The sequence below is a fragment of the Macaca nemestrina genome, chromosome 8 (genome assembly GCF_043159975.1).
Source record: "Macaca nemestrina isolate mMacNem1 chromosome 8, mMacNem.hap1, whole genome shotgun sequence".
NCBI classification, from domain to species: domain Eukaryota; kingdom Metazoa; phylum Chordata; class Mammalia; order Primates; family Cercopithecidae; genus Macaca; species Macaca nemestrina.
In genome coordinates, this window is record NC_092132.1 from 92,114,145 (window position 1) to 92,141,782 (window position 27,638).

The 27,638-nt window shown below is 42.4% G+C and overlaps 1 protein-coding gene and 1 long non-coding RNA gene across 2 annotated transcripts in view; one reads left to right on the forward strand and one right to left on the reverse strand.

The window, feature by feature from the left end:
• Positions 1–1,903: 1,903 nt before the first annotated feature.
• LOC105463392 (opioid receptor kappa 1) lies at positions 1,904–27,583 on the forward strand. Its single transcript, XM_011710454.2, has 4 exons — positions 1,904–2,091; positions 2,457–2,761; positions 18,177–18,529; positions 23,458–27,583. Exons 2-4 carry the CDS (start codon positions 2,505–2,507, stop codon positions 23,988–23,990), a joined length of 1,143 nt encoding a protein of 380 aa, XP_011708756.2. The 5' UTR covers positions 1,904–2,091; positions 2,457–2,504; the 3' UTR covers positions 23,991–27,583.
• Positions 23,049–27,638, reverse strand: part of LOC139355841 (uncharacterized) — a 71,649-nt gene continuing 67,059 nt past the window's right edge. The window contains exon 3 of the long non-coding RNA XR_011607028.1: positions 23,049–25,356. This is a non-coding gene — a long non-coding RNA (uncharacterized lncRNA). The remainder of the gene's footprint in view (positions 25,357–27,638) is intronic.

Consider the following 27,638-nt stretch of genomic DNA (forward strand, 5'->3'; position numbering starts at 1 on the left):
CCTTCCTAAATGTATTTTGTCTTTGGAGGGGAAAAGTGGCTCTGTATTTGTCTTCTTACATGAAATAGTTCTATTCAATAAGCATATGGCAAGAGCCAGAAACACCTGTGTTTGAACCCAGATCTAACATTACCAGCTGTGAGACCCACTTGTGCACTAACCAAAGAAAACAACCAATGTGGTAAACGAGTACAAAAGAAGCCTAGATAGAAAATACGGGCACCTTCAAAAGTGTGTAGCACAAGCACAATTGTATCTTTGATGCATGGAATCATAAATAGACAAATAGGTAATAGATAAAAAGATAGATGGATAATTTTGAACTTCCCACTTATTTCCTTTTGACATACTATTTTTACTTTCTTTTTAACACTGACACCGCCCAGTTTTTGTTAGTTTCAAGTAAACAATTTGCTGGGTTGGTTTGGGGGCAGCGTGGGATCACTGTGGCAGGAAAGGAGCTCCCAGACATGCGGGGAAGACAGTCTGCCATCTTCCTTATGAAGAGGGCACCCTTAGACACGCGGAGGTCTCAGCAGGTCTGATGTGTTACTGAAGCAGATGTGATGCTCCAATGACAGTTTGCAATCAGACTTAAAAGAACTCTAAGACTTGATAATAATTTTCAAAATTATTGGAAGGAGTTGAAGGGATATGGTTGAACAAAGAGAAGATTTCCTTATGCTCTTCATATTACACTGCTCCAAAGAGTTGTGCATCTGTGCATCTCTAGGCGGGAAGACGCTGGTGGTCAAATCCCACTTTGGGGTCATGGCGTCTTGCAAGAAACAGGAGCTCCCTTCTGCCCTCAGCTGATGGAGGGAAGGGTTGTATCAGCCATTAGTGTGCCCACTTGTGGCATGGACATTACCTGTGGGATGCAGTGGGGACCTGTGTTTGTCAGCCTGAGGCAGGGAATCCACTGGGAAAATTGAGGTGCCTAAACCCTCAGTCTCCCCCAGGCCTGCCTCCAGTACCCTACGCAGAAGGGGAACTTCCCCACTTCCTTTCAGAACCTTAATTTTAGGGGCTGAGCCCTTGCTCCCCTTGGGTCTTGCCGGTCCCTTTGCCTGAGAAGAGAATGTCTCTACTCCAGCAGAATCTGACAGCGATCCTTGGACTAGCAGAGTTATGCAAAGAAATGATGGTTACAGTTTATTTATGGACGCTCAGATTCGCGGCCGGCCGTATGATGGAGGCGGTGCTACTGTGAGGGAGAAGTGAGGAGAACATGATGGCTGCAGGGATAAATGTAAAACAGAGACATTTTCACCTCCTTAGAGCACCACTGAGGCCCGGGTAAGGAGAGTGTTTTGCCCTTCTCAGATACTATCAGGAGTCAGGTAATACCCGGAAGGTGCAGTTTGTCTGCAGCCTGTCATCCCAGTTACAGCAGACGGAATGGAAGAGAACACAAGGAAATATTCTATTTATGTGTCTTTTAAGTCATTATTTTATGAACTGGTCTTATTCTAACTGGATCATTTTGCTACTTTCTTTGGATGGGTCATTCTAATAAGAGTAGTTCCTGACTGCGAACTACGCAGATAAGAAGTTCTAGACACAATATAAAAATCCAGGTGCATACTTGCACAAAATAGGCACGCCCCTCCTTTTCACTAAATCTAAATGGCTCAGTCTCAGGTCTCCGGGAAGGCTGCATGGCCGGGGTCTAGCTTGTGTGCCGCTCGGGCAGTTAGTGGGCCGGGCGAGCCTTCGGGGCTGGAGGGGACGCGGGGCTGAGAGGCTGGGGAGTTGGGGGCTGACTCCGGGCGGGCGGGGCCGGGCAAGGACCAGCTGGCCTGGGGCGGGCGCACCAGCCGAGCTCTCTGCCCGCGGGTCCCCAGCGCCCAGCCGCGTCCCGGCTGCGTCCCGCCCCGCCCCGCCCAGCGGAGCCGCCGCCAGTAGTGGGAGCCGCGCACTGAGAGGCGGGGACTGCGCTCAGCGGAACAGCAGCCCTGGGGCCGAGAGTGGAGCCGGGATCCGAGAGCAGGTGACGCCAAGAGCTGAGTGGGACTCTTGAGCGCGCGGTTCAGCACCTACCAGGGCGTCCCCTAAATTACCTCGCCTTCGCCTGTCTCTGGGAAAGAGGTAAGCTTTGGGCTTTCGAGGCGCAGTTCTAGCTAGACCTCCGTTCTGGGAGGTGGGAAAGGGGCTTGACCCTGTGGGCTCAGATAGGCAGTCTGGGGACAGTTCCACCGGGGCCGGTGCCTAGAAATGGTGAGGAAGGCACCTCAGGAGCTGGGAGAGAAGGAGTGAGAGCTCTTCTCCCCTCTCTGGCACCCAGCGGCGCGCCTGCTGGCCGAGAAGGAAGCGAGAAGTCTGTCCTCCCTGTCCTGTCCCCGGCAACTTGCGGCCAGGGTGGGGGTCCGCAGGCTCCGGGTCCCCAGCGGCGCCAGCCAGGGCGGGGGCAAAGTTTGCCTCTCCGCGTCCAGCCGGTTCTCTCGCTTCCGCAGCCCCGCAGGTGCCGCCTGTCCTCGTCTTCCCGCTGCAGCCGCCCCACCATGGACTCCCCGGTCCAGATCTTCCGCGGGGAGCCGGGCCCGACCTGCGCCCCGAGCGCCTGCCTGCCCCGCAACAGCAGCGCCTGGTTTCCCGGCTGGGCCGAGCTCGACAGCAACGGCAGCGCCGGCTCGGAGGACGCGCAGCTGGAGCCCGCGCACATCTCCCCGGCCATCCCGGTCATCATCACGGCGGTCTACTCCGTGGTGTTCGTTGTGGGTTTGGTGGGCAACTCGCTGGTGATGTTCGTGATCATCCGGTGAGCGCGGGGTCGGCGCGGCGCGGGGGGCTGGGCAGGGCAGGGAGTGAGGGTCGGGCCCCGCCACTGTAGCGGCGGTGGGGGCAGCTAGCCAGGCGATGGGAACTCTGTTCTGTGAAGGATGCTGGAAGTGCTACAGGGTGGCCTCCTAGAAGAGATGAAGGATTTTCTGGGAGTTTTTGGTGGAGTGCTGAGAGGTTCACACAGGCGAATCCGAGCGTCCAGGGGCATCTGGAAGATTTCAGAGTGACTCCCCCGACTCCACCCTAGGGCCCAGCGTTTCTGCTGAAAACTCTATGCGCAGGGCAAGGTGCCTGAGTGCTGACAACAGGGTCAGGGTCTCCTGGTAAAGGAGTTAATCCATTTGCCTGGTTGCCTGCGCCAGTTCGTAGCACTTTGTTATGCCCTTTGCAAATATTTCTTAAGATCAATTTCAAGCCCACCCAATGCACTGAAGATAATTCCGAATTTCCTGTGACTCCTCAGACTGGTGTTTTGGCTTATGAAACAAAAGCTGATATATGATCTAGCGTTGTTGATATGCATATAGGAGCCTTTTTAGTACCAAATGTCATCCCATTTGTTAGGAATATCAGTAAATAATATTTATCTTCTAAAGCATGGCCTGTGGAGATTTTCAAAAACTGCTTTGCTGTTTTTTTTTTTTTCCACCATGAGAAATTGAAGGTTTTATTTTATTATTTTTTTTGTGTGTGTGGAAAATTCTTTAGGTCAACTTCCAATAATAAGTATCGCAATGTCCACGAATATGCTAATTTTCTGGTAAGCAAAGTGATTCTGACTTTAAGAAAGAAAAACAAGAAAAGAAAAACCTAACTTTGTTCTGCAGTCTTCTTGAGAGAGATGTGTTTCCTTTTCTGGAAGCACTAGAGTTTTGTCAACACACCTGTGAGAAGGAGTAGGACACTTGTGTTCCTTTGAGAAGTCTCTGTGAAATAAGGGCGGGGTGCAAGTCACCCTGGCTAGGGACTCTGAAAGGATGAATAACTGATTTTTTTTAAAGCTTGATTTTAGTTTTGAAACAGGCCTTTTGTTTATTATGAACTTTAGCAACCATATCATGAATGATAGCATAAATCTTTCCCTTGGAATATTATCATAATAAAAATACTGCTTTATCTTTTGTTTTTTGTTTTGTTTTGTTTTGTTTTGTTTGCTTGAGAATGTCAGGTCTTTTCTTCCTATGTATGCTCTGACATTAAAAACCATCATTTAAGTCTCCAAACACTTATTATAAAGCTCATTTCACCAACAACTAGTGTTTATAGCTTGGTGCCCTTGGTTTTCATAATTGCCTATTGCATTTCGCAGGAATTCTATCCATGATGAGTAAAGGAGGGAATATTTTAAAAGTAAATTGTTTGTCCAAGTCATTAGTAATCTGAGGGCTGGCCTCTACTAAAGAGACAATTAGACAAAAGAAAAGACAACTGTATTCTAAATTTTAATCAAAATTTTTAGGAGATCTTTGGTACAGAAGCCATTTTTTTGGTGGTGGGGTAATAGAAACATTGTTACACAAAAGAAAGCTCTAAGAAAACAAATTAGCTCTGTTTCTACCCATATCATATTTGGGTGTTCAAGTAAAACAGATACATATTATTGTTATTTGAATGAGCCCCTGAAGTCTCCAGTTTGAAAAGAGCTTTGTAGTTGCTCTACAACCTTTTGCAGACTAGAATTAAAAAGACTGAAGAATCCTAAAATAACATTTAGATGTTATGTGCAAATATAACTCCGTGGGGAACATTTGACATGGAAGAAGGAAAAAAAATCCTGTAGATTAGCTAGGACTTTTAATGGATAGATTTCCCAAAGATATCCAACACTAAAGTGTGTTATAAGGGGATAAGTTCAGCTAAAAATATAAAAGGAGTTGGATAGTTCACATACATCGTTCTCCATTCTCCCACTCCATTCTCAATACTTAAAGGTTACATTTGATGATAAATGAAAAGCGAAGAGTTCTACTGCCATCCTGGAGTGCCAACCTACTGAAATCTAGCTAGTTCACTGATGGCTAGGGCACATACATCTCAAGTTCTTCACAAGTAAAAGGTTAATGTCTAGTGAACCTAGTTCACTTAAGTCTATCGCTAAGAGGGAAAAGGAGTGTTTAGCATTATTTCATAATGATAGATGGTTCAAGGATTGAAAAATAAAACCTTTGAAGAAGAATTGAGGTACTTGGGTTTGTTTATCTTAGGAAATGAAGAGACTGAACTTGGAGAGAGGGTGGCATAAAGTGGCTTGCATTGTGATCATCAGGCTTGAGTGCAAACCAGGGTGTGGAGGCCCCGCAGCCCTTGTAACTGAAGAGACTGAGTAGCTGTGCTTGAAAGATGGAGGATACTATCTTAAAATATTTTACATGGGAAAGGCTCCTAGCATAGTTCAATCTCATAGAAAATAATTGTAGAAATGGAACTTAGATGGTCAGAGTGTGGGCAGGCGCAATCTAGACTGTTCAGCTCAGACCTGGGGAGGCAGAGCTGTGGAAAAAGATTTGGCTACTTTTAGGCCTGCCTTACAAATAGTTTTTCCCACCTCGGGTCCCTGGAGTGCTGCCTCGTATCTTCTGATTTAAAGTTTCAAGAGTTCTCATCATTTAGTGTGTACCAACTAACATAATCCCTTGATAATTAGGGCACATTAACTTTCACTGTGGAGACCTTAAAATGCAAGTGCTCCAGCCTCCTCACTCACCAGGCTTTGGAGTTTGTGGTTGTTGGGTGTGAATATGGGTGTGACCCTCAGGATTCTTTTTTTTTTTTTTTTTTTTTTTTTGAGACACAGTCTGGCTCTGTTGCCCAGGCTGGAGTGCAGTGGCATGATCTCAGCTCACTGCAACCTCTGCCCCCCAGGTTCAAGCGATTCTCTCACCTCAGCCTCCCGAGTAGCAAGGATTACAAGCATGCACCACCATGCCCAGTTATTTTTTGGTAGAGACGGGGTTTCACCATGTTGTGCAGGCTGGTCTCAAACTCCTGACCTCAAGTTATCTGCCGGCCTTGGCCTCCCAAAGTGCTGGGATTACAGGTGTGAGCCACTACACTCGGCTGACCATCAGGATTCTAATCTTGTGGTCTCACGATTTCCTCCTGTGCAGGATTCCCCCGTGCAGTCTTCATTTTTTATTAATTAATGAACACCATGACACCCACACCCCTCTGCCCTGCCAGAGGCAGCCCTACCTCTGACATCGTAAACATCCATTCTCCCACTCTTACCACAACTTCATACATGTTCGACTCTCTCCTCCCTTAAAGAAGGTGACTGACACTTAATGAACACTTACTATGTGTCAAGCAGGTAAAGCTACCTTCTTCACGTGAATCATTTAATCTTCGCAGCTATAGGTATATCATTACCATACCCACTTAATAGATGAGGAAACTAAAGCACAAAAAATTGAAATAAACTAAGGTCACACCTGGGTAACTCACGGGGCCAAAATGATCCCAGCGGCCTGACCATAGATCCTGCACTCTTACCCATTCTGCTCCTCATTTCCCACCATACCACTACTGCAAACGTTTGGATTCTTTCTTTCCAGGAGGTTCTACATTTTCTCCCAGACTATCTCTTTTTCTCTTCCCCATCCTAGACTCCATGAGCTATCACTTAAAGCTCTGTCTTGACAACACACTCAAGTGTCCTGCCTTCTTGTACTTCTGCCAGTGTCTTCCACTAAAGCCTTAACCCTTGATCAAGCCAGTAACCTACCTTCCTTATTCCTATACCCAGCTAGTTGGATGCTGTTGGATAAAATCAATTTTATCTTTGTCAAGACAAAGTCACCACCTTCAAGTATATCTGACCCTAATTCTCCCTAGACATTTTTCTGTGCCCCTCCTCTATTTTCCAGAAAGAGCCAATTCCTTCTTTCATTTCCCATTTTTAAAAATGAATTCAAATCTACACTTATTCTGAAACCCTCCACCTGATCATATTCTCTTCATTGTCATATTCTTTACTCTCTTTATCATATGAGTGGTTTTACCCAGTAGTTCACCAAGACACTGGAGTGCAGCCCTCAGGAACACTGCTTCTCTACATACGCACACTGGCAGCCACCCTCCCTGTATTCTGTTTTGTCTCACAGGAATTTTCTCCTTCCTTCTATCCAAGGCTAATTCCTGCTCCTGGGTTTTGAAGCTTGTTGCCTTCTGGGGTCTTTACCATATAAGCTATCTCCTTTCTACTGTGTCTGCAATCTCTCCCTCTTCACCTGCTCTTCAGCACATGAACATACCCAAGCGTCTGTCATCTTACAAGTAATCAACAACCCACTGTCCACCAACCCTCCATTTTCCTCATTTCCTTAGCTAATGTCCTTTCATCCTCCTGCCTGTCATGGGTAGGCAAGCTTCTTGGAGGAGTAATCCCTCCTCTTTGTTTCCTTTTCTTCCACCCGGTCCTCTGCCCTGAGCATTTGAGCTCCCCCCCGTGCTCCTTCACCAAAGCCCTGGTGTGTGTTTCAGATGCTCGTTTTAGGTCACTTTCACTTGGCTTGTGTGGAGGGTCTGGCATGCTTGGGCGACCTTAGGTCCTCACTTTCTTGAATAGCACCCTCTTCTTAGCTTCCCCCGCATCCTCTGGCATTCTCCTTGCCCCCCTGCACAGAATGCCCTTCCTCTGATGTTTCCTAAATGCTCATATTCTCCAGAGCCTTCTCAGCCCTCTTCTGTCCTCACTTTGCACATTCTCTGTATTAGTCATGGATCAGCCGAAGAAGCAGGACCAGTAGGGGATGTCCATGTTAAGAAATTTCTCACAAAAAAGTGGCATAGCTGACTGTGGGACTGGCTAAGATAGGAAGTCAGGAGAGACAAGCTGCTGCTTGTCTTCTCTTCCTCAGGGAGCTTCTTCTTCCTCAGGGAGCTTCGGCTCCGCTTTTAAGGTTTTCACTGATTGGATCAGGCCGCATTTTCAGATTATCTAGGATGATCTCCCTTGCTTAAAGTCAATGATTATGGACTCTAATCACACCTACAAAACACCTTTGCAGCAGCACTGAGATGAGTATTTGAAAACCTGGGGACTATAGCCCGGCCAAGGTGACTCATCAAACTGACAATCATACTCTCTTTCAATGGTTTCATCCATTCTTGTGGCCATAACTGTCAGGTACATTCTGACAAATCCTAAATCTAACTCTCTCTCTCTCTCCCAGTTATCCATTCCTTTCTGCAGACTCAGCTGGCCTCCTTCCTTCTAAATGGCTCAGTGTGATGATCTCCCTGGCACCTCAGGTTTCTAGAGCCTCCATTAGTTTGCTGAGGCTGCCATAACAAAGCACCACAGACTGGGTGGGTTAAGCAACCCCTGTTGTTGACTGTCTCACAGTTCTGGAGGCCAGAAGCCTGAGATCAAGGTGTCTGCAGGGCTTTCCCTGAGGCCCGAGGCCTCTCTCCTCGGCCCGTAGATCCGGCCTTCTCCCTGTAACTTCACATAGCCTTTGCCCTACACATCTGTGTCCTAATCTCTTCTTATGAGGACACCAGTCATATCAGACTGGGACCCACCCATATGGTCTCATTTACCTTAATTATCTCTTTAAAGCTCCTGTCGCCAAATGCAGTCAGCCCTCATTCTATATCTGTGAATTCTGCATTCATGGATTCCACCAATCATGGCTGAAAAATGTTGTTTTTTAAAATTGCACCTGTACTGAAGATGTACAGACTTTCTTTCTTGTCATTATTCCATAAACAGTAGAGTATAACAACTATTTACATAACCTTTGCATTGTAGTAGGTATTATAAGTAATCTTGAGGATCTGCATAAGTTACATGCAAACACCACCTCATTTTATGTCAGGGACTGGAGCATCCATGGATTTTGGATCCGACGGGGAGTCCTGGAACCAATCCCCCAAGGATACCAAGGAAGGACTGTACAGTCACATTCTGAAGTACTGGGGCTTAGGACTTCAACATAGGAATTTTGGGAGGGCATGGTTCAGCTCAGAACACTGCCCATCCTCTTTCTGTTCTCCTTAAGAGGGCACTCTGTCAAGCTTCAGTTTTCACAACAATTATGTATATGTTCTCGTTTTGTTTATTTTTGTAAATTAATTGTAAGGATAAACAAGAAAAATTTGTTAAGAAAAATAGGAGGAATCAGACAATTCTTTGATCCTTGGTCTTAAGTTTAGCTTATTCCTTTTCTCATTAGTTGTAATTAATTTGTTGCTGTCAGAATACAGACCTATAGGGTTCCATCTCTCATGAACCATCCTCTGGGAGACCTTTGCTTCCCTACAGTTCAGCCTCAGCAGTATTGAAGCCTCCCCAAAGGGGGAAATTTGTAAGGGGCCTAGAAGAAAACAAAACTGCAAAGGTACTATGGAAATGGTTACATTTCCTGACCTCAAATTTCTGCACCAAAGGGAGCCAACTCACCCAAACTTGCTAGGCATAGAGCTTGGTCCTTATAAAAATACTCATCTTCTTGCTTATAAATAGTGGGATACAGTGTTTCTTCCCCAATCCACTGAACAGAAGTTCCAGGCTTCCTCTGCTGGGATCATCCTAGGTCATGTGCCATTTACTGACTCATTCAAGTCACCCCTGAGCCAGTCTGGGCCTCATGGTTCTTTTTTCAGTCTCACCAAAACTATGTGGCTGTCTTGGAACTAGAGAAGTGTGGGACGGAATGGGGTGACAGAGTGTCTGGCACAATGCCTGCCTCTTCTCTCCCAAGTTTCTTCTTCTCCCTCCTTGAAGTACGTGTTGTAATCACTGTTGAATTACTGTTAAATTGTTGTAATCACTGTTAAATTACCTGTTGTAAACACAACTGTAGTTGTGTGTACATACATGTTCCACATTCTCACAAGTGTCAACATAGCCTACCTTAGATAATATCACCAAATCACATGTACAGAGGCATTCAAAAAAAGCAGAGGTACAATATCGTACCTGTATAATTCACCAATGGCTGTTCCCTACAGGACACCAGTCTTATTTTAGGCTTTGGTTAATGTAGTATGCTCTAATTTTTCTTGAAACTGTCTTTAATTTCTTGATCCTGTCTTTAAACAGTTTCTTTAATACAAATGTAGCAGAAATTATTTTCAAGAGACTATCTTTCATTTCTCAAAGTAATTTGTATACATTTGACAACCTTTTGAAAGAGAGAATTGCAACTGCTTACATGGATTAACCAAATTATTTTCTCCCCTGTGGGATGTGTGATCGCAGATGGAGGCCAAAGCCTTGTGGCACTGTTTTCAGGGATCAGAGACTATACAACTGCAGAGAGAGAGAGAGAGAGAGAGAGAGCGCAAGAATGCGAGAAACCAGTTGGGTGATCAGGTATAGAGCTCCTAAACTTTAATAGACTCCAGGCAAAACTGTAGCCTTCAAAATCATTTCTTGATTTGTTGACTTTACATGTTTTCTGATGCCTGTCTCGGAGTTAGTTTCAGAAAGAATTTGCTTCTCACTGGTACAGAGTAGCTCCTCTCCATGACTCATTCAGCCGCATCTCATCAGCAGCAATATTTTCATGTGGCTGTGCAGTTGGCACCTCCCTTCATTCCCGATTAACTTGGATGCACTTAATTGTCGTGGCCCCAGGAGTCTCTGTGTTCAGCTAAAAACCTCAAATTGTGTGGCTGCAGGACAGTTGCCTTTTGAAGGTTTAGCTTACGTGGTTTCAGTGGTACAAGTAATACATGCTTAGAATCATATTAACAAGAAATGGTTTCAGAATAACGTTTATTTATTCCTCAACAGAAAGATCAGCAGTCGTCCCTTTTTTCCCCTTTCTTTGGAGGGGATGCAGGTTTATGTATTTGGTAAGGAAGGCTTATATATAAAGAATAGATTTTAGGAGGGGGATAATACTGTAAATGACTTGTTTAACGCTTGCCTTCTCCATTGGCCAAGCAGGTTGGAATTTCAATGGAGGACGACAAAACCATGTGATGAATTCAGAGATCCCAAAGGAACTGGTTTGAAGCTGGGCAGGGAAGCCTTGGATTAAGAATGGCTGGTGTTACATGCAGTCAGAGATCAGCTATGACGGGACTGATTTTCAGAGCTCCTGTTGAGCTCACACAAATTCACAACACACCTATGAAATGAAGATTGTTAGAGCTCGTTTACAGTTGAGGAGATCAGCTACAGAGGTTTAATGAACTGCCCAAGGGCAGGCAATTGTTAAATGATCAATCCAGTATCACAGCCCAATTTGCTTAGCCCTGAATCTTCTCAGCGCCCTCTGCCTGACTGGGTTGCTTCCTGTCCAGTGGAGGACTGGCTTCATGGGAAGAGCGCAGCACAGGAGGGCCATCATCCCCCTCTCCATGTGCCCACACTCTGTGGCTTGCTCTGACTTAGGTCAGCTTTCTGTATAAAAATAGGAAAATTAATTTTAAGTATCCATATATTGCTAGGCATCCAGGTAGTTGTGCCCTAGGAAAGTGCACGCCAGTCATTAGCGAGGTGCCGTTTTCTTACAGGTGCTGTTGGGCGTGAGAAGTGCTCATCCTGCATGTACCCCTGAATGCACTAGAACATTCCTTCTGGGGGTCCAGAGGCGCATGATTCCCCAGCCGGGACAACTGAGAGGAGGAGCTTAGTAGCTCCCGGGGGCACTGGCTGTTCCCGTGGAATCATCGCTCCCCGTTACCCTTCCTTCCTTGCTTGCTGCCATCCTGCATGGACAGCCTGCCCCTGCACGGGGCTGTGCATCCGGATCCTGATCGCACATGGCTGCCTGCTGTTCTCTTGATGGCTTTGCACTTTGCGTGCAGGAGAGTGATTCTGGAGAGCTGCAAGGGCCTGGCTCCTATGTGAGCATGACTCCTTCAGAATACTACAGACTGAGGGATATCAAAGTCAGATCCTTTGAGAAGCAGTGAATTTAATTTCCTTATCTTTCCTTTCCATTTTCCTTTTTCCTTGCTTTCTCTTTTCCTTTCCTTTTCTTTTCTTTTACCTTTCTTTTTAAGCAGACAAACAAACATGGAGTCTGTCTCTGTCACCCAGGCTGGGGTGCAGTGGAGCGATCAAGCCATCCTCCTGCCTCTGCCTCCCTCCTTTCTTTTCTAAAATTAATAAACTACTGCCCCTTTAGAAAAAAAAAAACCCTACAATTTCAATAGTAAATAACCCAGAAGAGCGTATAGCAGTTAATTTCATTGAGGTGAATGGAAACTAACTGAAAAATTTAATGAAACACTCTATGTTTTTAAGTAAGTTCCACTGAGAAGTGACATCAGCACGGTCCTCAATCTTCATTTTATTTTTATTTTTTAAACAGACTTTCAAAAAAGCAGTTTTAGCTTCACAGAAAAATGGAAGGGAAGTTACAGTTCCCATATACCCCATGCTCCCACACATGCACAGTCTCCATTCTCACATTCCCCCAGAGTGGGGCATTTGTGGGACTGATGAGCCTGCGTTTACACATCATCACCCAGAGGCCATACTTTACATCAGGGTTCATTATTTTCCCCCCCAAGATTTGGTGAGGCATAATTGACAAATAAAAATTACATATATTAAACATGTACAACATGGTAATTTGATACACATTAATTTGTGACTACCACAGATTACACAGCCATTACCACACACAGTTACCATATTGTGTGTGTATGGTGTGTGTTGTGAGGGGGTGAGTACACTTAAGATCTACTCAGTCAGCAAATTTCAAGATAAGCAATACAGTATTGTTGATGCCGGTCCCTGTTGTACATTGGATCCCCTGAGTTTTTTCATCTTATACTGAAGCTTTGTATCCTTTGAACAGCACTCTCCATTTCCCCCACTGTTTCTGATCATTTTGCACATAAAATCTAGAATGCCATGCATCTGGAAGACACGCCCAGGAATATGCTCATTGGCAATACAGAGAAAAGAGCTCCCAAACTCATCTCTCATCATGCTCCATCTTCCATCATTTGTGAAAAAGGACTACATTTTCCCTGCTGCTGCAGAGCTTTCCTCCCAATGAGTTTGGTGTCCTGGGCATCTTTGGATTCCAAGGGCAACTCTAGTGTTGTAAGAGAGCTTCCAGCTTCCTGTGAGTCAGTGGCATTTGATCACACTCGTGTTTTCACCAAACAGCATTTGTTCAGGTGCATTCTATGGACCTTTAGGTTTTTGCTATATTAAAGGAATCTATTTAGAAAATCACCAGGGCTTTTGTTTTGTTTTGTTTCCTGTTTCTTTTTTATTATATTGGAGCTGAAGTTTGAATTCCCACTGTCTCACTAGTTTGTGGTTTCAGGCAAGTCACCTACTCCCTTTTAACTCAGTTTTCCCACCCCCAAAAATGGGCCTATGGAAAAATTCCAGAATGTACATGACATTGTTTTGTCCATTGAGGAGTAGTATTTAATGTATTATTACAGTATTTCTGCCTGGGCCTTGCCCTGTTTCTCATGCTAAATGTTTTCTACCCTCATGGTGCATACGTGACCGTCCTCATCAGAATGCTTTTTAATCTTGAACTGCAGGAAGTGGCAGTATTTATGTCTCTGATAAAATACCTGATTTTTAAAGAAACCTTGGAATAAGACAAGCCTGAGTTCCTTTACTTATTACATATAGATTCCAAGAACTGAAAAACAAGAGAGTATTTTTAAGATGTTTTCTCAATCGTTTTTTCTTCAGAAGAAAGTGGGGGCAGTGGTATCTTACGGGATTGTGATATGGCATATTAGGGCTGTGGTAGGTAATGAATGACAACAGTAACAACAGCAGGAGCAGTCATGTGACAATGAAGGCTGGTGTTCACTAAGCAATTATCAAGTACCAGTCTGGTGCTAAGTAATTTTATGCATGTCTCATTTAATCATTATGACAACTTCATCAGACAATATGAAATTCCCCAAACAGTGTCTGTCACATAATGTCATCAATAAATGTTAAAGTGATTTTTTTCCTTCTGGTTTTCAGGGCCCTCTGTGGCCTGACACTACTGTTCCATCCCAGGCAGCCACCTGTGACTCCTCAGCAGGATCCCTGAACCAGGAAATCCATTTCCTCATTGACTCTGAATGAGACACTAGCCAGAAAACTTCTCTCTCTGTCCAAATCTTTTTCAAAACTCAAGATCCTGCTAAGTTTTCTCTTCAAAATATGTCCTGATTTCCTCACTACACAGCAATCTTTCCCTTCCATGTATTCCTATAGTTCACATTAGAATCTGGTCTCAGTTTAAAAGATCCTCAGAGCCAGGGCCTGTATACTGAGTTTTTCAGTCGTCCTCAAAGTCTAGTATATTGCTACTTATGGGGTAGAGGTTTAAAAACGTGTTAAAAGAAATGAAAGGGTAAAAAAAGGGGAGGGGCCATGCACATAACTGGAGAGGGAAGAGAGGGTGCATGCGTTACCATGGGGGACAAGTGCAAGGGAAGACCCAGAATAACTGAAATCAGTGCAACTGAAAGTGTGTTGGTTTGAAAGGTATATGGTAATCAGTCATCAAGATTAAAGGCATATTATACTATTGTCATGAAGGTAAAAAGGATTTCCTGATTAAAGAAGCATCACTGAAATTTAAAAAACAGAAAACAAACCTGGGCAATGCACCTCAACAGCAAAGCATGCTAATAATCCAATAATTACCTCTTCTACCTCCTGCATATTGTCTGAGTACAGCCGTGCATGGAAAGGACAGAAAGTCCTGAGGGTGTCGTGTTGCAGGGTCAGCTCCGCCTTCTCAAGTGCCACCTTTCTAGCATGGTGAGTGTCACGTCTTCCCAGAAACCCTGCCTGGTGACATTGGTTCCTGACATCTCAGCAGATAACTTTGTTCCCCTCACCATCACACAAGCACCAGTGGCTGACAATTTTGAAGTCACCCCTCATTTCTCTGTAAAGAGAAGTACACTAGGATGGTCTTGAGTTAAGGTCTCATTGGGGAGCATTTCTAAGTCTCTGGAACACCCTCCGCCCTGTTGCCTGGCCACCATAGCCTTCCCGGTGCTCACAACTCAAGTTCCCTAGGTAAGCCCTCTTTCCCGGCCTGCCCCTCACATACCTTTCCATGCACCGTACTGTTGTTTTCAGGTCTGTTACGTTGTCAGTTTAGCGAGGACAGCCCACGGACTTTGCTCTTTTCATACCATATGCTCCTGCGGTGTGTATGCTCAGAGGTGCAGCCCTGAGCTGCCACCCCACTTCCAGCTCCTCCACACAAGCCAGAACTTCCCACCCAGATGGTGCCATTTTGCTTGAAATGCTTGTGAATTTTTGTAAAGCAGTGTGGGTGAAATGGAAAATAATTTCATATCATAGCATAATGAGAAAGCTTGCTTGTTTTTTCAGTGGTGGACATACAATGAATGAAAAGACTGGCTAATTCTGTTGCGGTTAGATACAAACAATACCCCGGGGCTCAACCAGACTGCCTCTGAGCGTCACAGCCTTGCTTTATATTCACGTTCATAGAGTAGTCCAGTGTAGTACACAGAAGACTATCTATAAATATTCATTGAAGTCATAGTTTATTCATTACTTTTAATTATACTCTATGAGTTCTCCCCTTCTAGTGTTATAGGTTTATAAGCATGTGTCTTCCAGAAACCTGGAAGAGGGGCCCTGCCTTGCCATCCCTTGCAGATCCTCCCACTGCAGATCCTCCCACTTGCAGATCCTGCCTCTGCTGACACCAAACAAATCACTTAACTTACCTGAGCCTGACTTTCTTCAGCTATATGAGGCAAAACACATAAGTCTCTCAGGGAAACTAGAAGGGCAGTAGCTTTGAGAATCAAGCAAGATACATGGAAGTCAAAATACTGGACTTTGCAAATTACAAAGTGCTGGGGAGATGTAAGAATACACGAATTGGGATCAAACCCCTAGGTTTAAATTTCTGCTGTGCCTTTTATAGTTATATCACTTTGAGAATTTTAAAGAAAATCCTGTGATTCTTAGTCACTTCATCTATAGAATACCAATACCTACCACGTGAAGTGACTGTGAGGACGAAATGAGACAAAGCTTGGGGAACGCCTGGCAGGGGGCCTGACGCGGGCACTTCAGAAATGTGGTCAGTGTGATTATTGCCTATGCTCATCTCTCTGAGATCTGAAGATGGGGTTTGAATTCTTTACATGTTCAAGTCTTACGCAGTTTCATACATCTATTGGCTATAAATATTTTGAAAAACTAAAATCAAGCTATTACTCTACATTGTGTGCCTACTTAAAGATGCACATTACATTTTATGGTAATTTATGTATCATTCCATTCATGTTCTTTGTGTCCGGTCCTGGGGCTCATTTTTATTCTCACCTTTTATATTTAAGCTGAATTGGGTAAATATGACCATGGATGTTACCTAGAAACTATATTCTTTTCTGTTTCCTGTGGTAACTGGTGGCTTCCACCCACGTAAGGAGGGAGGTGGGAGTTGGGGAACAGGACATAGATTAGACATGCTGTCTGGTTCAGGTGCATTCATTCATTACCCCTGGAACTCTGTGACATAAATATTATAGTTTCCACTTTACAATTGGGGAAACTGAGGCTCAGGGTGGTTAAGGACCCTCTAAAGTATACTCGTTAGTTTGAAAATTAAGGACTAGGACCCAGGTCTGCCTAAGTTTATAGCATAAAGAATGCCACTCTGACTTCATAAAGAAAGAGAGGGAGTATCAGGGTTACAAAATACAAGAGCAGGAGTCAGATTCCTGCTGGAATCCTTGCTAGTATCGGGGGTTTTGGGGTGGGAGGAGTTGAAAGAGTAGAAGGTAGGTTTGTAAGATGCATTTTTTTTTTCAAACATAAAACCATATTTTTAAGAAAATATCTGAATAGATAGCATTTCAGTCTTTCTCATTAGAAACATGTGACTCCTTCTCAGTAACTGTCCTTGCTTGGCTATCTCTGTTTTTGTAAAGCCTGTGCTATGAGACCCTGGCCATCCATGTTTAGTCACTTTCTAAAACTTATAGGTCATTTAATAATGTCTGAATAGAAAGTATAAAGGCAAAACACATTTTTAAATAAACTGCTTGCTTTCCAGATTAAATCACTCTTTAGTAAGCAGAACATCCAAATGGAAACCAACAAATACCAACTCTAGTACCCGTCTTCACAATGCCTTCCCGGCTGACCCCAAACACAGCCACTTCCTAATGAGCAGAGATGGGAGGTGGGGAGGAAAGGCAGCAGATACTGAGGCTGGAGTGTGATTCTGTGCGTCAGGCCATCTACTGCCCTTGTCTTATGTACTGTGAGTTAGGTTTTATGATTCTTATTTAGCAGGAACTGAAACTCAGATATGTCATTCTCTGAGTTCAGACTCAGGACTGTCTGAGTTCACATGAGACCACACTGCCTCCAAGAGGAGCCAGGGCTGTTCTGTTCTATCATGAAATGCTCAGAGTTGTTTCTCAGGTGGAAATTCATGTATCAAATGGGGCACACTTGCATTGTGACAAGGTCTTCAAATCTGAGGCTGTAGAAAGTAATCGACATATGGATTTTCCCAACATATTTCAGCTCTTGGCTTTTGAAAACCTGATGGTATGGTTTGGAACTTTTATTTAATACTCTGTGGATATTTGCCGAAGCATTCTCTAAGCAAAACAACCCTCTGAATTCAGTCTTAGTTGAAAATGAAGTTGTCCTAAACATCATGTTATGATGTAAAGAATAACTCAGGCATAAGAGCAATCTTTCTTACCTACCTTGAAAATTACTCTTCCCTCAATTGGAAGATGAGACATATTACGTGCTTAGAAAATATCTCAAGGAGTAAAGAAAGAATTATTTCTCTCCTACTGTACCATACTATGCTTAGTGCTATGACACGTGTAAGAGCAGGATTCAACCTGCTTTATTTATATAACATATTTAAAATGACAAATTAATGGTGCACTGGAGAACAAAAATCAGCAAACCCTAATTGTGTTTCACTGATTGCAACTGAACATATATCAAAATGAAAACCATTTTGTAGTTTCAAATGACATCATAATTATAATGATTGATTTCTCAAAATAACTCTGAGGAAAAATATGTTTTAAACAAGTCAAAGAAAATGAATATAGTGTTTGAAAAATGCTCAAAGCCAAGCGACTCTGGGCAGGATTAAGATGAATTGTCAGCCACAAAATAAAGACCTGTATTATATGCAATGCTAGATCTATATGTCTATTCATCTATCTCTGCTATCTTCTGTAATCTTCTTTATTTAAATGTTTTAAAGCAGTAGAATAAACAATAAAGTCAGAGATCTTTGTCCATTTTTCCTATCAATGTCTAGAACAGTCCTTTTACATGTTAGACCCTCAATGAATATAAGAATAATTGAATGAAGAAGCAAAATCAGTAATCCAAAGGCTATCACAAACACATTCACCTTATGGGTTTGACTTGAAAATGGAGGGAAATGCTATTGTTTCTTTTCTTTTAGATACACAAAGATGAAGACAGCAACCAACATTTACATATTTAACCTGGCTTTGGCAGATGCTTTAGTTACTACAACCATGCCCTTCCAGAGTACGGTCTACTTGATGAATTCCTGGCCTTTTGGGGATGTGCTGTGCAAGATAGTAATTTCCATTGATTACTACAACATGTTCACCAGCATCTTCACCTTGACCATGATGAGTGTGGACCGCTACATTGCCGTGTGCCACCCCGTGAAGGCTTTGGACTTCCGCACGCCCTTGAAGGCAAAGATCATCAATATCTGCATCTGGCTGCTGTCGTCATCTGTTGGCATCTCTGCAATAGTCCTTGGAGGCACCAAAGTCAGGGAAGGTAAGAGCAGTCATTTTCATTCCATTCATAAAAATGTAGCTTCAAATTACAGAGACTTTTAATTTGAGAGTGAGTAGGCCATATATCTAGTAGAAATCGATGCCAAAAGACGATGGAAATGTAGTGCCTAAATCCATGGAAGATGAGAAATAGAACAATTTTGTGTCCTTTTCCACCTCTAAACACAGAATGCAATCATGACATTGCCAGAAGAGAGATGCCTGACCTGTCTCCTCTTCTGGCAATGCCTAGTAGAAAGTGGAGGGGTGAGGATGAGGTAAGAAACCACAGGCATGTGGAATTTTAAAGTACAACCTGGCAATTCTAGGATGTACCTTCTCACTCCTTTTTTTTCTCTTTAACAAGGGATATAAATTATTGGCGACATATGTTTGTTCTTTCCTCTTTTATTCCTAAAGGATAACCTCCAAATCACTATTTTTAACAGCTTTGACTGTAGGCCATTCAAAATCAAGTTAACAGATGGATGGTAGTTACAGATGAGCAGAACCACTTGATTTTGGACATATCAGGTTTACCCCATGCAAACCAGCCAATATTTTTTTTTTTTTTGAGACGGAGCCTCACTCTGTCACCAGGCTAGATAGAGTACAGTGGCGCGATCTTGGCTCACTGCAACCTCTGCCTCCCGAGTTCAACCAATTCTCCTGCCTCAGCCTCCCGAGTAGCTGGGACTACAGGCACACGCCACCATGCCTAGCTAATTTTTTTTTTTTTAGTAGAGACAGGGTTTCACCGTGTTGGCCAGGATGGTCTCAATCTCTTGACATGGTGATCTGCCTGCCTCGGCCTCCCAAAGTGCTGGGATTACAGGCGTGAGCCACCGTGCCCGCCCCCACGTTGATGTTTTTCCTGTATTTCTAGGACAGTAGTTCTTACTCTTGGCTGCACATTGGAATCACCTGGGTACTTTAGAAAACACTGCTGCCTGCATCTCAGCCCTGAAGGGTCTGATTTAATTAACCTGGGGTACAGCCTGGGTGTCAAGATTTTTGAGCTCTCCCCAGGTGACTCTGACCTGCAACCAAGGTAAGAGGTACTGTTCTAGGAGTTTTGCTTTACTAGCAAAATATAAAGGTATGGAAAGCATCTTTGTTGCTCATAGAAATTCATGATGGGGAGGCGAGCAGAATAGTCACTCTGGGCCTTACTCATGCTGTTTAATGCTCCAGCAGGTATGTAAATGCTCCAGTTTATTAGGGGATTCATAATACCTGTGATAGCAGATAACTGAGTGTATATAGTGAGGACTTTCCAGGTCATAGTGAAAGGGCAAGACGCTAAAATCATAGCTTGTCTTGCATGATACATGGTTGGTTTGTGTTTAGACTTTATTTAGGTTTCAGTTGACAGTTTTAGGTTCATAGCAAAACTGATCAGAAAGCATAAAGAGCTTCAATTTACCTCCATTTATCCCACACAGGCACATCCTCCCCCACAGAGTGGTACATTTATTATAGCTGCTGAACCCACACTGACGCGTTCTCACCCAGAGCCTGGAGTTTACAGGAGGGCTCACTCTCCAGGTTATGCGTCCTGTGGGTTTGGACAAATGTATAATGACTGTATTCATTGTTTTTTAATGAAGCTGATCTTTTCCCTCTGAAACTACAAAATGAATTTCTAGCATAGCCACAGCAGGTGTCAAGCTATACTACTAGGCAAATTTTAAGAAATGCCCAACTTTCTTTATTGTATCTGCATTTTAAAATATGATTAATCACACATAGGATTTTGTTTCTTCATGCCTACAGCAAATAAAGTGCAAGAAACTCTTTTGAGGCAAAGCTTTCACTTTGTGAACGTAAAATGTTGACTCTAATATTTTCCATACTGTAGTATATGTGTGTGTACTAAGTGAGGATTTATAGTCCGCTCTTGCTTTTATTATAGTAGCTAAGACTTATTATAATCGCTGTAAGCAGAAACAGTATATTCTTAACAAAATGAATACCCACAAGAAAAGCTTTAGTTTAGCTATTAGAACTAACTCTATAATTATAACAAGCATAAGATGCTGGAACAGGATCCATCAGAAGCCACAGCCCACTGATATTAATATAGAAGGAAACGAAAGTCTGCTTGTTGAACTGAGGCAGTTGTATGGATACTTCAACCTGAAAATGCCCCCTTCTTCCTGAAACAGAACATGTAATAAAAATGGCATGCTTGGACAGGAATTTCTTTTTCAAAAAATGCTTAGTTTTTATGGATTCATAATAGTTGTACATATTTAGGGGGTACCAGCGCTATTTTGATACAAGCATACAATGTGTAATGATCAAATTAGGGTAATTGGGATATTCATCACCTCAAGTATTTATCATTTGTTTGCATTAGGAACATTATAATTTCACGCTTTTAGTTATTTTGAAATATATAATAAATTACTGTTAACTGTAGTCACCCTCTTGTGCCACCGAACATGATCGTTTTTCTTCGAAGTGTATTTCGTATGCATTAACCAACCCTGTATATCCCCCTCCCCGCGACTCTTCCCAACCTGTGGTCACCACTAGAGGTTCTACTCTCCATCTCTGTAAGTTCAGGGTGTTTTTTTAACCTCCCAAATATGATGCTTGATGACATGTGATATTTGTCTTTCTGTACCTGGCTTGATCCCCTTAGCATAACGTGAAGTGCACTGGAATTCTTGTTGCGTCAGCACTCTCTTTACGCTACAAATTCAGCTTCATTGACATTTCTGGAGGATATTTCCAACTCTGTAATGGAACGTTTGTTTCCCAAAGTCTTGTAAGGTAGCTGTTGTTGATTATTTCACCCAGTCATCTAATACTTAATATCTCCCACTACATGCAAGACAGTTTGTTTGGGAGGAAGCTGAGCCTCGGAGTTAAAGGTCTATCCAAATTAAACAGCAGCCCTGTGTGGCTTCTGCTTCGCTTAGCTTAGCCAGTGACTTTTCCATAATAACTACTGTAATTAGGACACACTTTCGAGGGTTTGTTATTCATGTGGTATGTATTTGTTTGTTCATTTATTTAACAATTTATTCTCTTTATGCATCACATGTTCCAAGTACTACCCTAGGTGTCAGGGATTCAATATTGATTAAGGCAGGCTGGGTTTCTCCACCAAGGCAGTTCACGTTCTAGATGGAGAGAAAAACTTTAGGAAGGTAACACACAATTACAGATCAGACAAGCTTCTGTCTAGGAAATTGGGTGAGTATAACATGTAGACAAAGTGTAAGTTACCGGGGAGAGGACCATTTAAGAGACAGATCTCCATCTAAACATCTCTGAAGTAACATATAAGCTGAGGTCAGCCACAAGAAAGAGCTAATGCTGAAAACAAAAGCTAAGCAGAAAAAACCAAACCAAACCATGGTCCCTACCTCCAAGGAAACTCTTCTACCAGATTCAACAAACAAGTCAAAACCCAGAATAGAATATTTATATTGAACTCAGATTTTTTTTTCATGTGTCACTCATCAAAAGTTATTTAATGGGTATCTTATATTCTATGATAATAGTAGTGATTTAAAAATAATTTACCATAAACACTAAAGCAAAAGTTAATAGTCTTCATAGTATTATTACTTTGGACAATGACTTTTTAAAAAATTAAAAACGACAAATTTCTCTGGAAGTGTTCATTTACTACTCCAAGGTTTGATCTGGTATTTCATTGATACATGAAGGTCTCTAAGATAGTTATCTTTATTAATTGTCCAAAATGATTATATCCTTTTTATTTTAAAGTATATGTAATTAACATTCTAGTAAGATGGGATATTCTATTATCCCAATCTATTAAGAGTGAATTAAAATGTTTTAGAAAACATTAATAAAGCTGTTTTGCTATTTAAAAAATATTCATGTGGAATTTTTGAAGAAGATTTTTCCAATGTCAGAGGAAAATATTTTCATTATAGTAATCATACTCACGGTGTTGCTCATGACTACCTTGTCTGTGAGGAAGGACCAGGGCAAAGAGAGCTCTGCTCTGTGCTCGCTGACTGCTCGGGGCAGGAGTTGGAAATGTGAGCTGGCTGGTGTTTGGTGAAAGGCGAGCCCATGGGACCCCCATTAAAATAGTTTAGAAGGTGTCCATCCTGAGTCCCTGGTCTTCTTAACATTAAGGCTACTCCAAAGAGAATACTACCCAGCAAAGAGAAGCAGAGCAAATAAAGCAATTTTCTAAGTAATCACATACAAATGTTTGTTTTATCTGAGTTACATAATAATGTTGGTAAAAATGAAAATAAATGTGCCTGATTTACTCAGAATTCCCTTGATGATGATGATGATTCTCCCCCACCTCTTTCAAGGGTTTTACTTGTGTTTCAGTAATGCCCTTAATCACGAGTGTCATTGGTTCCATTAAATCACAATACCTGAGTCATATTTAAACAAATTTCATATCAATTTTTGTTGACCCACATAATGATTTCCTGTAAACCAGTTAATGTTTTTCAAACAAGTTGGCTTTTGTTAAATTCAGTGACTAGATTTGAAATATTTAGTCATTTTTTATTAGCTTTTTTTATTGCCAGAGCCTTAGGTCTGGTAGAAGTGTTAATGAATGGAAATAGAAATAAGTACTCATGCTATATATTAACTCTTTACCTCTTCTGCAAGCTGTCAGTGTCAAACCAACTTCTGCAGCTAGATGAGCAAGATTGTCAGCTAATCTTAATTCTACAGTATTGTGTATGTTACCAGTAAACAGTGACTGTCATCATTGTTCCATGCACAAAGATTAAGATGGCTAATAAAATACAGAATTCATTAGTAATTTGGTGATCTACTTCAGGTAATGTCATCTTACCATAATGGGACCATTGCAATAAAAGGTATTAAAATTCACATTTAAAACACTTTGCAGCCACGGTAATAACAATAACAGGTTTCTGTGTTGTGGTTTTTATTGCCCTCCTCCAGACGTGGATGTCATCGAGTGTTCCTTGCAGTTCCCAGATGATGACTACTCCTGGTGGGACCTCTTCATGAAGATCTGCGTCTTCGTCTTTGCTTTTGTGATCCCTGTCCTCATCATCATTGTCTGCTACACCCTGATGATCCTGCGTCTCAAGAGCGTCCGGCTCCTTTCTGGCTCCCGAGAGAAAGATCGCAACCTGCGTAGGATCACCAGATTGGTCCTGGTGGTGGTGGCGGTCTTCATCGTCTGCTGGACCCCCATTCACATATTCATCCTGGTGGAGGCTCTGGGGAGCACCTCCCACAGCACGGCTGCTCTCTCCAGCTATTACTTCTGCATCGCCTTAGGCTATACCAACAGTAGCCTGAATCCCATTCTCTACGCCTTTCTTGATGAAAACTTTAAGCGGTGTTTCCGGGACTTCTGCTTTCCACTGAAGATGAGGATGGAGCGGCAGAGCACTAGCAGAGTACGAAATACAGTTCAGGATCCTGCTTACCTGAGGGACGTCGATGGGATCAATAAACCAGTATGACTAGTCGTGGAGATGTCTTCGTACAGTTCTTCAGGAAGAGAGGAGTTCAATGATCTGGGTTTAACTCAGATCACTACTGCGGTCTGACATGAAAAGATAGAATTTTAAATAAACTTTTAGAGATCTCATGGTCTGAAGTCATCAGATGCAGACCACGTTCGTGATCAGTGGAAACATCAAGGATGAAAGATCCATGCAACACATGCACCTCTTCTCTAGGGTACAGAAGTGAGGCAGACCCTCAGTTCCTCTGATGAACGAGGGAACCCATCTTTTCCTTCTGGTTTCCTAGATAAGGTTCAGCACCCGTCTGCTGTGGCTTTCCTATGAAATGTAGTTTCAAAGCTCGGTTTAAGAAAAAAGGAAAAGAAAAATCATTGCTTTCAGAGCTCAGTGGGTATCCAATCCAGATGTTTAACAATGACAGCAATGACCTCCAATGGAATGAGAACTATTTCCAGGGTTCATGCCCAGCCCACTGTATGCTATGTGGACACACATTTCATGTGGCTGTGTGGTGAGAATTCCAGCTTATGTATGGCTTGGACCCACATCTGAGGAATCTGATGTTCACTTATACCAGAACATTATCTTGCTATTTATGAAATTATTTAAACATTCAAAAGGTTGTTTTTAACATGGTTTAATTTCTCGAAAACTACAGTTTTTTTTTCTTAGCATGCTATTCAGGTAGACAGTCTTATAATAAAGCATGTCCCATTGTCAAGAAACAAAGTAGTGTGAATATCACTGAAAATATATATAGTATCTTCTGTAAATAATAGTACATGTACAAATAAGGAATAGGCTTGCCTCCCAGCCAGGCGATTTCCTGAGGGCACACTAGTGATATCCCCTGAGTTGCTAAGTTGATGCTGAGAAATTTTGCTGGGAATTAGTCATGGCATGATCTCTTTCAGACTCCCTGAATACCATTTAGTCCTGTAACAGTGCTCATAACTCATGTGTTAATGAATCACAAAGGCTTCAACTAGCTCCCAGGTTGTAGCCTTAGCAGGATCTAGTTTATTTGCCACATCTCTTTATGAATATATAGCAATTCGCAGATCCTCTCTATTCATGGAGAGGAAGGTGTTTTGCTTCTGTAGATCTCAAGGTACTATTTTGTGGCTCTCAGCAGGAAGTAGAATTGTTCCTAAATGTGTGCTGAATGAGGACATGATGTCCCTCCTGGTGCCAGGACACATCCTGCATGGCATTCTGTGAAGGGCATACCTGCTGAGGATAATGCCAGGAGCAGCACATTTAGGGTAATTTTGCTAAAACTTCCAGATGACATATAAATTCCCTCTTTTTCCCCCTGAAATTTACCATTTCAGAGGTAATGGCTTTTTCTGTAATTTGCCTGAGAAGAAAAAAGGGATAATTTAGAAATAACACTCATCTCCAAGCCTATATATTATTAGCACAGCATCCTCTGGAATTTAATAGAAAAAGTGAATATATAGCCCTATGTAACTACAGACATCATTAAAACTGTTAGGTTCTGTTCATCATGCACTTTCTTAGTGGTGTATGTACTCTCACCTTTTGGAAACAAAACCTTACATTGAAGGTTTTACACATGGCTTCAGAATGTTACTCTGACCATGTTTGCCTCCACTCCAGATTATCATGGCACCAAACGCAGATGACATATGGCAGAATGAAAGAGATTTCTCCTAATGAAAATGAAGTGCTCTTTTGAGTATTTCTTGTTTTATTGAAATTCCTAGCTGCCCTTGTATTTTTATAACTGAATGTAAACAGGAATGGCTTAAATACTGGTTTACACTAATCCCATAGTAAAAAATCTTGGCTATGGTACAGGAAGGATATCTATATAGAGGATAGTTCCAGAAACAAGCCCTGGTGAAATAGGAAATATAAAAACTTCTTGATGGAACAGGAAAACCCAAGAGACTTTCTCGTCAGATTCCTTTCCAGTGCAAAATATAACAGAGATAGGATGGTGAGATGAAATCAGAGTAGTGTGTTTCCTTTAATGTTTTCTGTCTTCTTCTTCTTTTGTTTGTTTGTTTGTTTGTTTGTTTTTGAAACAGAGTGTCACTCTGTTGCCCAGGCTGGAGTGCAGTAGTGTGGTCTTGGCTCACTGCAACCTCTACCTCCTGGGTTCAAGTGATTCTCCTGCCTCTGCCTCCTGAGTAGCTGGGATTACAGGCGTGCACCACCACATCTGGCTAATTTTTGTACTTTTAGTAGAGACGGGGTTTCACCATATAGTGCAGGCTGGTCTCGAACTCCTGACCTCTGAATATTCAGCTGCCTCAGCCTCCCAAAGTGCTGGGATTATAAGTGTGAGTGGCCACACCTGGCCTGTTTCTTTTAAGTTAGCACTTCACATGCTCTCATAGCATTAATTGCCATTATTGGTTTGCCTGATTTTCCTGCATCTCCTCATATGTAAGTCTGCAACCCAAGGAAAGAATAGTAGCTTGTATGTGTCAACGAAGGGTGTCCAAGCTTCTTGATTCTTGTTAATACCGACTTCCCAACATTGAAAAAGGAGCGAAGAAGGGAATATCATTTTAGGGTACTGCTTTAAAGGAATGATAAAGTAAACAATGTGGTAGGGAAAATACCACTTGCACACATGTATTTCTTTGTCAAAGTGTGTACATGCTTTCTGTATGTCCTATGTCCTGATGTGAAGCAGGGACCACATTGCCATTTATTCATTGTTCCAGGCAGTGCATTTGTTCAAACCCCTCTGGCTCTCTGATATCTCTCATCTCTTCATGTTCCTATTCTCTGACCTCAACGGGGAGGACACTGTCTGTTGTGTCTCTTTGAGACCAGAACTGCATGTGTTTAACCTTCAGATCCATTCTCTACATGAACCCTATCTTTCCACCCTGCTAAGAAGGTCTGGAAGACAGGTCCTAGCGAGGGGTCAGAGAAGGCACAGAGAAATGAACCAGCCATGCAGGGGCAGCAGTGAGGAGGAAACCCCCCACTCTAACTGGGAGGAGAGTGGAAACACTCTTCGTGTCTCAGAGTGGTTACCAATCTAAGAGCATCCCTCGAGTTTAAGTCAAAACTCCAGGCTTAATACTAAAAATAATACATCATTTGGGAAAATAGCTTGGAGAAAAAAAATCAATAGTCACATAAAATCTTAAGAAAATGGTTCTATTCTGTGAAATATTACTGAGAAATAAAGTTCTTAAACGTGTATAACTATTGTCAGACAATTTATAGGTGTTTTATCTAGTCCTGGGACAAAATAACATGACTCACGCAATGCAGGGAGCACATTAGCTGACTTTAAATTGGAACATTGTAAAGAGAAAGCTGTGAAAGGTTGTGTGTCCTGTCAATGAGATTTATTTTCTAACCAAGAGCTATTTGGATGATTCAGTGTAAATCTGAAAATCACATCCAAAAAGGGTATAACCCAGCTTCCTTAAGGCAATTTTCTTCTCTGAGATAAGAGTATACTCATATGTTCTTTACTATAATGTATATTATTTTATCTTGTACTTTAAAAGATGATAATTATGCATTGTATATACAATTGTGTGCCTTGCAATAAAATCAAAATTGTACCTGCTAAAAATCATGACAGTCAATTATTGTGGTAAATTATTTATTCTGTAATTACTTCAGTGATGCTGCACTTCAACA